Raw genomic sequence first — 16,937 nt, 5'->3', positions numbered from 1 at the left:
TCGTCTCAGCAGCACCACCACCACCACGCACCGCCGTCACTGGGTCAGGGGTAATGATGTGGCAGCCCTGGCAAATGCTTTTAATGTTGTAGTCTCAACACCACCACCCCACCTGCCACTTGGCCAAGGGGTAAAGGTGTGGCAGCCCTGGCAAATGCTTTAAATGTTGTAGTCTCAGCACCCCAAACCCGTCACTGGGTCACAGGTAATGATGTGGCAGCCCTGGAATCTTTTTTTTTAGTTTTTTTCTCACGCGATTGCTGCCCACAACGTAGCCTCCGCGGCAACCTATAACACCTGTTTCAAAGCGTGCCGTTGGTGTTGCTGGTAGTGGCGGTGGCGAGCGGACGGGCGGGCCCACTCTGCTTAGCTTATTACTTAACGTAGATTTTTTACGTACGGGGCGATGTTTTCTATCGCCCCACAGTGACGCGAATTATATTTTGCTCAAATGACTGCAGGCCGCAACTTCGTTTGAATCGCTTTCACTGTTTTGTCGATTCGGCGAGCCAGCTCGCTTACGAGGATTCTTTCCTTGCTGACGAACAGAACTGAACTTGCCCGTTCCCTCGAACTCGGGACGCCGGGTTCGTAGCGCAACACGCGCTAACCGTTACGCTGTCGGCTCCACACACTTTCACGAACTCAACCACTAACCCACCCACCCACTCACCCACTCACTCACCCATCCACCCACTCACCAACTCACCCACCCACCCACTCACCCACTCACTCATCCATCCACCCGCACACACACCCACTCACTCACCCACCCACCCACTCATCCAACCACCTGCACACACACACTCACTCACCCACCTTCTCACTCACCCACCCACCCACTCATCCACTCACCCGCACACACACTCACTCACCCGCACACACACACACACATTCACCCACCCGAACACACACCCACCCACCCTCCCGCACACCTACCCACCCACTAATCCACCCATCCACACACACACTCACCCACCCACCCACCCACTCATCCACTCACTCATCCACCCACGCACTCACTCACTCTTACAAATAACGCTCACCCTGATTCCTCGAGATCTCAGCTGGTTAAGCAAAGTCGAAAATTGAAACTTACGGCGAGATTGGACGACGTCAGACGAGATTGGATGAGGCCATCGAATGAGATCATCGGAGGAGATCATCGGATGAGATCATCGGATGAGATGATCAGATGAGATCAGTGGACGAGATCATCGGATGAGATCATTGGACGAGATCATCAGATGAGATCAGTGGACGAGATCATCGGATGAGATCATCTGATGAGATCATCGGATGAGATCATCTGATGAGATCGGATGAGATTATCGGACGAGATCTTTGGACGAGATCATTAGATGAGATCATTGGACGAGATCATCAGATGAGATAATTGAATGAGATCATTGGATGAGATCATTGGACGAGATCATCTGATGAGATCATCGGATGAGATAATTGCATGAGATCATTGGACGAAATCATTGGATGAAATCATTGGACAAGATCATCAGATGAGATCAGTGGACGAGATCATCGGACGAGATCATTGGACGAGATCATTGGATGAGATCATTGGACGAGATCATCAGATGAGATCAGTGGACGAGATCATTGGATGAGATCATTGGACGAGATCATCAGATGAGGTCAGTGGATGAGATCATCGGACGAGATCATTGGATAAGATCATTGGACGAGATCATCAGATGAGATCAGTGGACGAGATCATCGGACGAGATCATTGGACGAGATCATCGGATGAGATCATCTGACGAGATCATCGGATGAGATCATCGGACGAGATCATTGGACGAGATCATCAGATGAGATAATTGGACGAAATCCTTGGATGAGATCGTTGGACGAGATCATCAGATGAGATCATTGGACGAGATCATCGGACGAGATCCGACTCACTCCAGGCGACCGATTCCTAACCCAGCTCCGACACAGCCTCCGCGCCTTTTGGCAATCGTCGTCGGCAGAACTCAGTCGTCGATCGCGATCCAGCTTTTGTCCCAACCCACATCTCGCCGGAGGACGGGGAGGGGGGGGGGTGGGCTTTTGTCCCCACCAAGGGCAAGCCCCGGGCAAATGCGTCGCGCGGTCGACGAGTCGCGTCGCTGCGAACGAAAAGTTACCACCCCACCCCCCCCTCTCTCCCCCCGCAGGGCGCACATCGTCGACGCTCGAACATCGAGCGGCGTCTCCACGAGCTGCTCGCAACCCGGTTGAAGAGACGTCGACATAAACAAAGATAAAAACGATTCAGTCGCACGCACGCACGCACGCACGCACGCACGACTTTACGAGTCAAGGATTGTCGCGGGGCGATTCAATCGACGGCAATCGTCATTGCTTAGCGCGTTTCTTTAAGCGACACGTGGAAGCCAGTAATGCATTTTTTTTGCACCTTCAGAAAATATCCAGAGCGGTGTGACCGTCGCATATCCGACCTGCCTTGGGGACTGAAGCATAGGCGGAGATATGCAGGAAAGGTGGGATGCGCAAATATCCATCGAAAATGACAGTTAAACCATCATGCACAAATACTGCACTGGGTTGCGGGCGGTTAATCGGTCAGGCGGATACCGAATGGTCGGATATTGCGACGTCATACCAAATATCTTCTCTCTCTATCTCACCGCACCGTGACCACCTAATGCCCGTGGGTTTTTTTTTGCTATGGAAGCACAAAGGTGGCTTTAACAGTCTCACCAACCTATTTTCCACTGGCACACCCGAGCCAAGCCAGCCCGGGGCCATCACGGTACGGGTGTTTTTTCCACTGGCATACCCGAGTCGAGCCAGCCCGGGGCCATCACAGTACAGGTTTTATTTTCCACTGGCACACCTGAGCCGAGCCAGCCTAGGGTCATCCCGATACTGGCAGTTTTTTTTTCCACTGGCTATTTGTGAAGCCGAGCCGGAACCAAACCATTATACGCTGACCTCAGACAAAGACAGCTGAATCTGGCTCTGGGGCCAAGCAGGACCAGGGGTGGGGCTAATGACGCATCCGTTGCGCGTGTGACGTCAGTCGGTACGCGGTGAGGACGCGACGTCACCCCGCGCTTCTCTGCTCAAATATCATGCACGTCATTAGCGGCACGCCACGGCTCAGCTCCTGCAGTGGAAAAACAATGCTGACGCCTCCCAAACTATGCCAGGCTGGCTCAGCACGGCCCTGGTACCGTTCGGTTGGACCAGTGGAGACGACGTCAAAGTTTACATTAACACAATATCAGAAATACTCCCACAATGCACCACAGAGCACAACATTCATTGACAGTTCATGTGCAGTTCACGTTGCACATACGATATATATCTCTCTTAACATTAAAATATAACGAATAACCACATTATTAATGAATACTCATCATAATCATCATATAAATCAATGCTGAAAAATGTACGGGGTGATCCATTTATAGAGAGCCCTCCAATTGAAAAATGACTGTCTCTCTGCCTCTCGCGTCCACCTCGACAGCTGAGCGAACACTGTGAAAGCGAGGAGGAAGAGGGTGGAAGCAGGGATGTGATTTGATGAGGGGGGGAGGAGGGGGGGAAGGGGAGCTGGATATTCCCTGGATCGCAATGAAGCAATGGGCCCACGTGGGCAAGGCTTGAGTCAAGGAGGCCGGGGTTTCTCCGGGGGAATTGCAACTTCACGCTCGAGTTTCATCCGTATTGGGTCAACTCTCGGGGAATTCGCGTGACCACCCCCCCCCACCTCCCGCACCACGTTGCACATAAACGGACAAAGACAAAGATTCCCTGTGTAGCCTGAACAGACTGTTGGGGCAAGTTGCTGTTAGGGAACAGTGGGCCGGCGCGCCGCACGAGAGGGGTGGGTGTCCAGCGCCACGCCCGGCCGCCTTGTTATGATCGGCCCCCTGTTAGTTCGCCCAAGCGTCCAACGAATGACTCGGTCAAACGCAGAGGCGATCGCATCCCTTCGTTGCAAATTTCCAGAGCACGCCGGCGTTGAACTCAACTTTCGGCTCGTGACAGTAACGGTTAGCGGGCGAAGGTAAAGGTGAAGCCCTGGAACCGCGTGCTCTCACTCCCACTGCTGACCGAAAAGAAACCAGTTATTTTCTTCAGGGGGGGGGGGGGGGAGGGAACATGCATACTCCACACAGAAATGCGGCCCAGTCGGGAATCGAACCCAGGAACCGACTTTGCTGCCACCCTGTCACTCCTTGATGAAGTAAAGTCACGGGCGGTATGGAATGCATTGCCTCATTCATATTGGATCACAATAGAGAAAATTGATGATCACTGCCAAGTCGAGCTCCACGGTCCGTAGCCGCCCACTCTGCGCTCCGAGTGAACGCTCCACTTCACGAGCGAATGCTCCACTTCACGAGCGAAGGCTCCACTTCACCAGCGAAGGCTCCACTTCACCAGCGAACGCTCCACTTCACGAGCGAACGCTCCACTTCACGAGCGAACGCTCCACTTCACGAGCGAAGACTCCACTTCACGAGCGAACGCTACACTTCACCAGCGAACGCTCCACTTCACCAGCAAACGCTCCACTTCACCAGCAAACGCTCCACTTCACGAGCGAACGCTCCACTTCACGAGCGAACGCTCCACTTCACGAGCGAACGCTCCACTTCACGAGCGAACGCTCCACTTCACGAGCGAACGCTCCACTTCACCAGCGAACGCTCCACTTCACCACCGAACGCTCCACTTCACCACCGAACGCTCCACTTCACGAGCGAACGCTCCACTTCACGAGTGAATGCTCCACTTCATGAGCGAACGCTCCACTTCACGAGTGAACGCTCCACTTCACGAGTGAACGCTCTACTTCATGAGCGAAGACTCCACTTCATGAGTGAATGCTCCACTTCACCACTGAACGCTCCACTTCACGAGCGAACGCTCCACTTCACGAGCGAAGGCTCCACTTCACGAGTGAACGCTCCACTTCACGAGCGAATGCTCCACTTCACGAGCGAACGCTCCACTTCATGAGCGAACGCTCCACTTCACGAGTGAATGCTCCACTTCATGAGCGAACGCTCCACTTCACGAGTGAACGCTCCACTTCACGAGCGAACGCTCCACTTTACGAGCGAACGCTCCACTTCACGAGCGAACGCTCCACTTCACGAGCGAACGCTCCACTTCATGAGCGAACGCTCCACTTCATGAGCGAACGCTCCACTTCACGAGTGAATGCTCCGCTTCACGAGCGAAGGCTCCACTTCACGAGTGAATGCTCTACTTCCCGAGGCCCTGACGCGTTGCCACACAGAGCACAGCGGTTGCACAGTCCACGGTAATGACGAGCCGGCTACTATTCCAGGGCAGTGGCGTAGTAACGACAACATCAGTGGCGTAGTAATGACATCATTAGTGAGCGTAGTAAGGACATCATCAGTGGTGTAGTTACGACATCATCAGTGGCGTAGTAATGACATCATCAATGGCGTAGTAAGGACATCATCAGTGGCATAGTTATGACATCATCAGTGGCGTAGTAATGACATCATCAGTGGGCGTAGTAAGGACATCATCAGTGGGCGTAGTAAGGACATCATCAGTGGCGTAGTTATGACATCATCAGTGGCGTAGTAATGACATAATTGGTGGGCGTAGTAACGACATCATCAGTGGCGTAGTAATGCCATACATTAGTGGGCGTAGTAACGACATCATCAGCGGTGTAGTAACTACATCATCAGTGGCATAGTAATGACATCATTAGTGGCGTAGTAACGAAATCAATGGCGTAGTAGCTACATTATCAGTGGTATAGTAATGACATCATCAGTGGCGTAGTAACGACATCATCAGCGGTGTAGTAACTACATGATCAGTGGCGTAGTAATGACATCATCAGTGGCGTAGTAACTACATCATCAGCGGTGTAGTAACTACATTATCAGTGGCGTAGTAACGACATCATCAGCGGTGTAGTAACTTCATCATCAGCGGTGTAGTAACTACATGATCAGTGGCGTAGTAACTACATTGTTAGTGGCATAGTATCGACATCATCAGTGGTGTAGCAACTACATCATCAGTGGCGTAGTAACTCCATTATCAGTGGTGTAGTAACAACATTATCAGTGGTGTAGTGACTACATCATCAGTGGTGTAGTAACTACATTATCAGTGGTGTAGTGACTACATTATCAGTGGCGTAGCAATAACATCATCAGTGGCGTAGTAACGACATTATCAGTGGTGTAGTAGCTACATTATCAGTAGCGTAGTAACTACATCATGTTGTTACTACGCCACTGATGATGTCGTTATTATGCCACTGATCATCAGTGGTGTAGTAACTACATTATCAATGGCATAGTAACTACATCATCAGTGGCATAGTAACTACATTATCAGTGGTGTAGTAACTACATTATCAATGGCATAGTAACTACATCATCAGTGGCATAGTAACTACATTATCAGTGGTGTAGTAACTACATTATCAGTGGCGTAGTAATGACATCATCAGTGGCGTATTAACTACATCATCAATGGCATAGTAATGACATCATTGGAAGCTCAGGGGGTACTGTGGCAATCGGTCGGCGGGGGCCCAATATTTGATTTTGTCTCTTTGCACTGCGGTTGTCAAGGAGCCCCCCAACTTGTAGCTTTGGCCACGGGGGGGGGGGGTGGGGGTGGTGGCAAGGCACTCCCTGCCCCCACGTTCGTTATGCCACTCCTCCAGGGCCCTTTCATGGCCCTTCCTCACACGGCTGCTCTCCTCCCCATCCCCCCTCCCAGCCGGGATGGGGACTATGGAGCCCCCCCCCCAGTTGAGCATGATGGAGCCCCCAGCTGGGGACGATGGAGCCCCCCAGTTGAGCATAATGGAGCCCCCAGCTGGGGACGATGGAGCCCCCCACTTGAGCATAATGGAGCCCCCAGCTGGGGACTATGGAGCCCCCCAGTTGAGCATTATGGAGCCCCCAGCTGGGGACGATGGAGCCCCCCCCCAGTTGCATGGCGTGACAAGGGTGGGGGGGGGGGGCGCACCGGCTCCTCTCTACACTTGGATGACGAACTCGGGGTTGTTGTAGGAGAATCCGACAAACTCGCTCTGGTCGAGGTTCATGATGAAGAGCCTGTCCACCGGCGTGAGCTCCACCGGGTCCTTGGTGAACGCCCGGTCGAAGTTGCTTGTGTCCCACTTGTCTTTCTGCAAGCCAGGGAGGACGGGGAAGGGGGGGGTGCAGGGGGGCAGGGGGTGGGGTTGGAGATGGGGCACAGCAAGAATGCGGCCATTTTGTGTTTAAGCATAGCACCCCCTCTCCCAATCATTGTAGTCATCATCGTTGACGTAATCGTCATTGTAGTCATAATCGTAGTCATTATTGGCATCGTAGTCATCCTCGTAATCGTCATCATCATCGTTGTCGTCATCGTAGATATTGTAATCATCATCATCGTTGTAATCGTCATCGTAATCATCATCATCTTAGTTATCATCATAATTGTCATCGTAGTCATCATCACCATAGTCATCATCGTAATTGTCATCATCATCATAGCCATCATCGTCTTTGTCATCGTCGTCATCATCGTCATCATCGTCGACTCTCACCGTAACTACTCCCGGATTGCCGCACCTCTGATTAGCACGGCTTGGCCACATGCGGCGCAAAAGAGAAGTTCAAGATATACGCACATACGAGTACGCAAGGCGCTCTGGAAAGTCAGGCTGAAGCCTTCGTCAGTCTCTGCGCAAAGTACTTCAATGGCTCATCTCGAAATAAAATTGTGAATTTTCTTCGCGGTGGCGAAGAGACGGCCGTCTCCCGTAGCCGGCTATGCAGGTCTTCGTGTGTTCCATCCCGGACCCTGGCGATGCCTGTTGTTGTACATTTGCAGGTCCGCGTGTTCTCTCTCTGTCTGTCCTCGTGGCGGTCGTAGCGTTGATCTTTCTGCGGGGTACTTCTGGTTCCGCCCTCCCTCACCCACATTTAGAAACAACAATGTGCGTAAAATTTTTGATTTAAAACTTTCGTGACTGCAGGGATTCATATTCTTGGTTCTTTCGGTAAAGTCACGTAGAAGGGAAACAATAAAATAATAAAAATATAAAACAATTTCCCTTCTACGTGACTTTACACCACTGTTATATTCTTGGTTATTTCGGTAAAGTCACGTAGAAGGGAAACAATAAAATAATAAAATAAAACAATTTCCCTTCCACGTGACTTTACACCACTGTTATATTCTTGGTTCTTTCGGTAAAGTCACGTAGAAGGGAAACGATAAAATAATAAAAATATAAAACAATTTCCCTTCTACGTGACTTTACACCACTGTTATATATTCTTGGTTCTTTCGGTAAAGTCACGTAGAAGGGAAACAATAAAATAATAAAAATATAAAACAATAAAATTATCACGACGTTTCGACTGCAACAAAAACAATCATCATCAGGTGTGAAAATCACAACAAGAAAATTCAAATTTCAAATTTTCTTGTTGTGGTTTTCACACCTGATGACGATTGCTTGTGTTCCCAATCATCTCAACACACGTTGAGATGATTGGGAACACGTAGCCGAAGGGTTCTGTATAGATACTTAATTAAATACACACACGTTGTGATGATTGCGAACAGGTGGCCAAGGGTACTGTATAGATATTTAATTATAAACACACACACACGTTGAGATGATTGGAAACAGGGGGCCGAAGGGTTCTGTATAGATACTTAATTAAATACACGCGTTGAGATGATTGGGAGCAGGTGGCCGAAGGGTTCTGTATAGATACTTAATTAAATACACACACGTTGAGATGATTGGGAGCATGTGGCCGAAGGGTTCTGTATAGATACTTAATTAAATACACACGTTGAGATGATTGCGAACAGGTGGCCAAGGGTTCTGTATCGATACCTCATTAAATACACAAACACACACGTTGAGATGATTGGCTGTAGGGGAGTTATAATGCTCTCTTTCCCAAAGATGTCCAATATTGGCGCTATCGTTATTTTAGTATACGGACTCCTCTATTTAGGGACGAGTTCCAGAGGTCTGTTCGTAAGTCGATTTGTTTGTAATTTCAAATTTACTCCAGTCCATTCCAAACACGTTGAATAGAGTGTACACTAAACATGGGGAATGGCTTTCATAGTTGTACAATCCCCTTACAGATGTAGATGACACTGATTTTTTACGTACTGCAGATGTAGATTCCACTGGTTCTTCATGTTCTGCAGATGTAGATTCCACTGGTTCTTCATGTTCTGCAGATGTAGATGCCACTGGTTCTTCACGTTCTGCAGATGTAGACGCAACCACCGCCATCTATTGCACGGCGGTTGGACTTACGACTCTCGGTCCGGACAGGCAACTGGACATATGGACAGGTTTGTTCGTATCTCTGAAAGTTCGTAAGTCGAATTTTCGTAAGTAAGAGTCCCTGTAGTAGTGATAATAATTAATTATCTATCAAGGAGAGCCATGTTGAATCATGTGACTCTGTTTTCAGGAGGGGTCCTGCCACCGCCAAATCATTTCGGTTTCTCTTCGTGAGATGTTTTCAACCCAATAAAGGATTTATTTTACTCGGCGAATGTTTTTTCCACGCGGGCACCAGAGAATCGTCACAACCCGGGAGCAGCGCGTGACCACAGTTACACCAATCAAGGACGAGCTGTGTTTATCATTGTTGTTGTTATACCACGTGGGGCAGAACATCGGTGCGCCCGGAGAACATCCATGGCCTGGCCGAGGGGGAACCACTGGGTCCCACCAGGACAGATGGGCACAAGAGATGGCGATGAGACCACACTTTGCTGTATCGACTTCTCCAGGGTGTGATGGCCCCTCTCTGATGCCCACCCACGTGTAGAAGGAGTTCCACAACAACATCTGTGCATGAGTGTGGTGATCCACCAAACCCTCGCTGCTACTGCTGCCTCCACAGTACTGGAGGCAGCAGCCACGTGCGATGGCGAAGTCACCACCGTCGCCACCACCGCCGCCACCACCGCCACCGCCACAACCACCACCACCGTGACCATCACCGCCACCACCGCCACCGCCACCACCGCCACCACCACCACCACCGCCACCACCGCCACCACCACCACCACCACCGCTCGCCACCAACACCACGACCGCCAACACCACCGCCACCAGGATGGACTGGGTTGGCGATGAGAGGGGTAGCCAGGGATTATTCTGGAGGAGCCTGGACAATGCATTTAAAGAGATGGGGTAGTCATATAGCTATGTGTGAGTCTATGGGTCTCTGTGTGAGTCTATGGGTCTCTGTGTGAGTCTATGGGTCTCTGTGTGAATCTGCGGGTCTCTGGGTAAGTCTATGGGGCTCTGTGTGGGTCTATGGGGCTCTGTGTGGGTCTATGGGTCTCTGCGTGAGTCTATGGGTCTTTGTGTGAGTCTATGGGTCTGTGTGAGTCTATGGGTCTCTGTGTGAGTCTATGGGTCTCTGTGTGAGTCCATGGGTCTGTGTGTGAGTCTATGGATCTCTGCGTGAGTCTATGGGTCTCTGTGTGAGTCTATGGGTCTCTGTGTGAGTCGTTGGGTCTCTGTGTGAGTCTATGGGTCTCTGTGTGAGTCTATGGGTCTCTATGTGAGTCAATAGGGGAGACAGAGTTCAGTTGGTCATTGGCAAGAGAAGAGGGAGAGGGGAGGAAGCTCTTAAACTTGGACTTGGAACGGGGGTCGGGGGGCAGGAAGCCGACAGCACGGACGGATAGGGGAATGGGAGGGGGGGAATGGGAGGGGGGATGGGAGTGGGGTGGAATGGGAGGGGGGGAGTGGGAGGGGGGGATGGGAGGAGGGGAAGGGGGCGGAATTGGAGGAGGGGGGATGTGAGAGGGGAGGGAATGGGAAGGAGGGGAATGTGAAGGGGTGGGGAGGGGAGCACGGGGGGACAGGTCCAGCCGGCGCATTGGGACCACCATGTTCTTTCGTGATGGATAGAAGCCGGACAGGGCCTGAACGAGACGCCCATTCATAACCTAATAGGGGACAATTCGGGTTACATGCGTGTGTGTGTGCGTGTGTGTGCGTACGTGTGCGCGCGTGCGTGTGCGCGTACGTGTGTTCGCGTGCGTGTGTGTGTGTGCGCGTGTGTGTGTGTGTGTGCGTAGGTGTGTGCGTGTGTGTTGGGGGGGAGCGATAGTGTAGCGGTTAGCACGCTGCGCTATGAACCTGGCGACTCGGGTTCGATTCCCGCTCACGGCCAACACCAGTGACGATTATCTGAACCGGTCCCGGGCCTCCCCTAGGTCGACTCAGCCTCAAATGAGTACCTGGTGCGGTGTGTAAACATTGCCACTAGGGAGACAAAGCCGGTTGGGCGTGGTGCTGGCCACCCACCCCCTCGTGTACCGATCCGGCCTTCATAGGTGCTAACAGCACTTGCCCCTACAGTCTGTTAAGGCTATACGGGGGATCTTTGTCTTTGCGTGTGTCTTTGCGTGTGTCTTTGCGTGTGTCTTTGCGTGTGTCTTTGCGTGTGTCTTTGCGTGTGTCTTTGCGTGTGTCTTTGCGTGTGTCTTTGCGTGTGTCTTTGCGTGTGTCTTTGCGTGTGTCTTTGCGTGTGTCTTTGCGTGTGTCTTTGCGTGTGTCTTTGCGTGTGTCTTTGCGTGTGTCTTTGCGTGCGTCTTTGCGTGCGTCTTTGCGTGTGTCTTTGCGTGCGTGCGTGCGTAGGTGTGTGCGCGTATACATTCAATATCCCTCTCTTGCTCGAGAGAAGGATGCATGATATCTATCCGCCATTCTCGAAGATCATAATTGAACTGTAATACCCGTTTTAATGATCGCGTAAATACAAACTTGCGTCGTTAAACCCGCCGCCACCCGATAGACTCAATCAGCAAGCCTTTGTGACGTAAACAAAACCTGGCCAATCGCGTGAGGAGTACAGCAACACACCGGTTATGTGTTGGAGAGTAAAACTCACGTCATTTACAATTCGAGGACTGCGAAATCTGGCCGGTTTAACACGCAGCCGGAGGCTTTCACGACCATTATCCATAATAGAGGAGGTTTTATATTGTCGTTGTTGGAGTTAAATCGCGTAAATATGAATGTGTCGTTAAACCCACCGCCACCCGACACAGCCAATCAGTAAGGGCTTTGTCACGTAAAAAACACGCGGCCAATTGCGTGACCGGTACAGCAACACAGAGGTTGCGTGTTGAAAAGTAAAACCCACAACAACATTTAGAATTGGGTGGTGGCCGGGAGTGACGACACATTCTATATTTTACACGATCTAACCCCCTAAGCGCCCCCCCCCCCAGCCCTCTATTGTGGCTGTTATTGGTCGAGAAAACCTCGTGCCGCAACGTGTTCAACTCACTCATATTGGGGGGCTATCGTTCGTGATGGCCAGGTCGCTTCTGAAAAAGACGCCGGTACGCTCAGTGGGCCTGACCCTGGCAAAATGGAATACAAATCGGGGATAGATAGAACGATCGATTTGATAGCTTCTGGCAACGCTTCGTCTCTCGCGCGATCATTTACGGAGCTCCTAACCGTAGGTTTGGGGGAGGGGGGGGGGGACCCGCTCAAGAGAGAGTGCGTTTGACAGGCGTGGGGTTGGGGAGGGGGGCATCTATTTCAGATGAGTTCACCCACCGAAGAAAGATGAGAATCGTTTACGCACACCGAAATTTACCACCACTCAGCTACATTGAACGTAAGCGGACTCGTCCGTCACCCTAACTCTATTTTTCTTAAGACAGCTTGACCGTGCTATTTTCTCGAGCGAAATGCAGTCGCGGGGGATGGATGGGGGGGGGGGGCTGCCGTGGAAATGATTTTAAGTTTCGTACCTGCGTTGTGCACCCTCGCGTATCCGTTACTCAGATCTCTCTGCTTCATGAATGCTGAGAGTTTTTTTTTACCAGGTAAGGAACCCCGCTGAGCTGTATTTTGTTGTTGCAGAAGCGACCTGGCTTATCACAAATGATAGCTCAACGAAAGTTGGCTTATCATCATCATCATCATCACGTGGGATTTTATAGCAGCCCAATACTCCGAACGGGCGACGTTGATTCTAAACGGTGAGAGAGAGAGAGAATGCAAACTCCAAATATACAGCAGGCTTCAGGGTTGGGGTTGAACCCACGAGCTCCTGTATACCAGGCGAAGTAATTAACATCTCCTAGCCACCGTGATGATGATGGGGGAGAGAGACATGCAAACTCCAAATATACAGTAGGAGTAAGGGTCAGGATCAAACCCACGACCTCCTGCGTACCAAACGAGGTAGTTAACATCTACATGTCCTACGACAGCAGTCCTCCTGCTGTGTTTGTTTCACACCTGATGACGGCTGCTTGTGTTGCGATGGAAACGTCGTGATCTATTATATTTTCTACCTACGTGACTTTACCGAAAGAACCAAAGAGTATGGCTCCCTGCAGTCACGAAAGCTTCAAATCAAGATGTGAAAAATAAGAATAGGTTTTAACCCTTTCTGTTAATGAAACAGGAGTTGTGCTAAGATGTTCAAACACCAAATAGAAACATTGTTGCAAGGAACCAACAACTGCATTAATCACACACAGTACTTGTGGTTAACATGCAAACAAACACGCTCTGATAATCGATGGCATTGTCCTTGACGCTGATTGGCCTACGCCAGAGACGGCAGCCATCTTCATCGCCTAGTCTCACCACCAGTGTCAGACCAGAGGACAGAGCCAAAAGGCGAACGGTACAAAGACAATACCACTATCGGAGCATTTACAGCCCTCGGTGAGCAGCTGCATCATACTATTAGTATTAGTTACACTTATAGTTACACTAATAGTAATAGCAGACTATTAGTGTCATTATTCCACACGCCTATTTACAAAAAAAATGGCCGTCAGAACACGTGAGGCCGCGGGAGCTGCACTCTTCTAAATCATCGTCTCGATTGCAAACTCACTTCTCTAGAACTGCTTCTGTGTCTAGATCGTTGTTCTCCCCCCACCCCCACACACTTCCGATTCGCGATATTGGCTAAATACCACGCGAAAGAAGTTTAACATACATGCAAACTACTTTTCACTACACAGTACACTACTATATACAATACCCTATACACTACACTACTACATACTCCACTACTATACACTACACTACTATATATAATGCCCTATACACTACACTACTACATACTCCACTACTATACACTACACAGTACACTACTATATACAATACCCTATACACTACGCTACTATACACTACACTACTGTACACTACACCACTATACACTACAACACTATAAGCTACACTACTATATATTATAATACTATACACTAATGTACACTACACCACTATACACTACAACACTATAAGCTACACTACTATACATTACAATACTATACACTACACTACTGTACACTACACAACTATACACTACACCACTATACACTACACTATTACTATTATACACTACACTACTATACACTACACTACTATACACTATTATACACTACACTATTATACACTACACTACTATACATTACAATACTATACACTACACTACCGTATACTACACAACTATACACTACACCACTATACACTACACTACTTACACTACACTACTATACACTACACTACTACAACACAGCACCACTATATTGAGAACTCATTTCTTTAGAACTTATGTTTGTGTTCAGTTTGTTGTCCTTCCACCGCACCTCTGATGAGCACGGTTGACTATGTACGCTGCGAATGAAGTCCAACATACATACATGTACATACACGAGTGTAACACGTGCCTTGCATGTATGCACGTTGAATTTCCTTCGCACCTGAGTTGAGCGAGGTTATGATCGTAAGAGCTTGGGCAGGAGAGGGACGACAGGCGATGTGGGGGTGGTGCGAGGGAAGAGATGATGACAGAGAAGATGACCGTTGCAGAAAAATAATAACGTGTTGATGTGTTTAGAAAAGAGAATCCAAAATCACAAACATTAATGCGAATGTTGGTTTCTTGGCCGAATAAGACATGCTTTACACGAGGTAATAGGCATTTGTCAAGAGGGGAACTCATATTGAGACACGGAGAGACATTGAAAGACGTGGAAAGACACTAAGAGACATTGAGAGGCATTTAGAGACACTGAGTGGCATTCAGAGACAGTGAAACGCATTCAGAGACACTGAGTGACATTGAGAGATAGAGAGACGTGGAGAGACACTGAGTAGCGTTCAGAGACACTGAGTGGCATTCAGAGACACTGAGTGGCGTTCATAGACACTGAGAAGCATTCAAAGACACTGAGAGGCATTCAAAGACACTGAGTAGTATTCGGAGACACTCAGTGTCATTCAGAGACACTGACATTCAGAGACACTGAGTGACATTGAGAGACAGAGAGATGTAGAGAGACACTGAGTCGTGTTCAGAGACACTGAGATACATTGAGAGACCCTGAGTAGCGTACAGAAACACCGAGTGGCATTCAGAAACAGTGAAATTCAGAAACACTGAGCGGCGTTCAGAGACACTGAGTGGCGTTGAGAGACACTGAGAGACGTGGAGAGACACTGAGAGATATTGAGAGACACTGACAGACATACAGAGACATTGAGTGGCATTGAGAGACACTGAGATACATTGAGCAATATTGAGAGACATGGACAGACAGGGAGAGACATTCAGAGACACTGAGGTTAAGTGACAGCCACCGATAGACGTGGAGAGACACTGAAAGATGTTGAGATACACTGAGAGACATTGAGAGACACTGTGGTGAGATAAAGCGACATTCATTAGAGATACGCCGAGAGAGATGGGGGAAGAGATATTAATGGACGTTGAGCAATGCCGAGACACCCGAGCGACCAAAATGACACTGAAGAGACAGAATGAGGAAGGCGTGGACTCGAGAGAACACGGCTAAGGAAAGCGAGCGAAGCTTGGCCACGGACGCATCATGGCCAGAAGGAACGACAGCCGACGGCCGGGGACAAATGAAGGGGCGGCACGCCGAGGGACTGGAACGTGTTGGGAAGCGACGTTCCGCCCGGGAGGCCAGAGCGGTGAAATCGTGTCGCGTGCACAAGCGCCGCCGCTCGACGCGTCGCTACGGCGCGAGAAGTGGCGGTGGCGTTTTTTGGAAGACCGTCGTCCGGCAGTCGGATTGACCGTGGGGGTCGCTGGTGGTGACGTCGACGTCGTGATCATCGTCATCATCGCCATCACTGTCCTTGCCATCGTCGTCGTTATCGTCATCATTGCCGTCATTGTCTTAATCATCGTTACTCTTTGGTTCTATTCGGTAAAGTCACGTAGGTAAAAAATAAAATAACAAAAATCACGACGTTTCGGCCACAACACAAGTGGCCTTCATCAGATGAAGGGACCGTGCTGTCATGAGGACAGCGTTGGAGTGAAAACAGCCGAGCCCAGGTCGCGTCCTTTAAGCTGTGTGGGAGGAAGCAAGACGCTTTGACAAAGGAATTAGCATAAAAATGAGCACGATGCACGTAGGAGGTGCATGGGCCATGATGGACCAGGAGCGGGTGGGGACCATGACGGACCAGCAGCGGGGGGGGGGGGGGGGGAGTAGAGTGAGTGGAGTGAGTGAGTGAGTGGAGTGAGTGAGTGAGTGGAGTGAGTGAGTGGAGTGAGTGGAGTGAGTGAGTGGAGTGAGTGAGTGGAGTGGAGTGAGTGGAGTGAGTGAGTGGAGTGAGTGGAGTGAGTGAGTGGAGTGAGTGAGTGAGTGGAGTGAGTGGAGTGAGTGAGTGAGTGGAATGAGTGAGTGGAGTGAGTGAGTGGAGTGAGTGAGTGAGTGGAGTGAGTGAGTGAGTGGAGTGAGTGGAGTGAGTGGAGTGAGTGGAGTGAGTGAGTGGAGTGAGTGAGTGAGTGGAGTGAGTGAGTGGAGTGAGTGAGTGGAGTGAGTGAGTGGAGTGGAGTGAGTGGAGTGAGTGAGTGGAGTGAGTGGAGTGAGTGAGT

The 16,937-nt window shown here is 50.0% G+C and overlaps 1 protein-coding gene across 1 annotated transcript in view; it reads right to left on the bottom strand.

Moving 5' to 3' along the window:
- Positions 1-3,419: 3,419 nt before the first annotated feature.
- The window catches only part of LOC103091824 (protein kinase C alpha type), a 285,955-nt gene continuing 272,437 nt past the window's right edge, over positions 3,420-16,937 (bottom strand). Inside the window, exon 17 of the mRNA XM_032976052.2 lies at positions 3,420-7,180. Within this exon, the coding sequence (XP_032831943.1) occupies positions 7,028-7,180 (153 nt within the window). The 3' untranslated portion in view covers positions 3,420-7,027. The remainder of the gene's footprint in view (positions 7,181-16,937) is intronic.

This window comes from Petromyzon marinus, chromosome 58, assembly GCF_048934315.1.
Source record: "Petromyzon marinus isolate PM22_M1 ecotype Great Lakes invasive population chromosome 58, UKy_Petmar_22M1.pri1.0, whole genome shotgun sequence".
Lineage (NCBI taxonomy): Eukaryota > Metazoa > Chordata > Hyperoartia > Petromyzontiformes > Petromyzontidae > Petromyzon > Petromyzon marinus.
The sequence above is the reverse complement of the archived record's forward strand: the minus strand, read 5'-3'. Positions and strand labels throughout refer to the sequence as shown.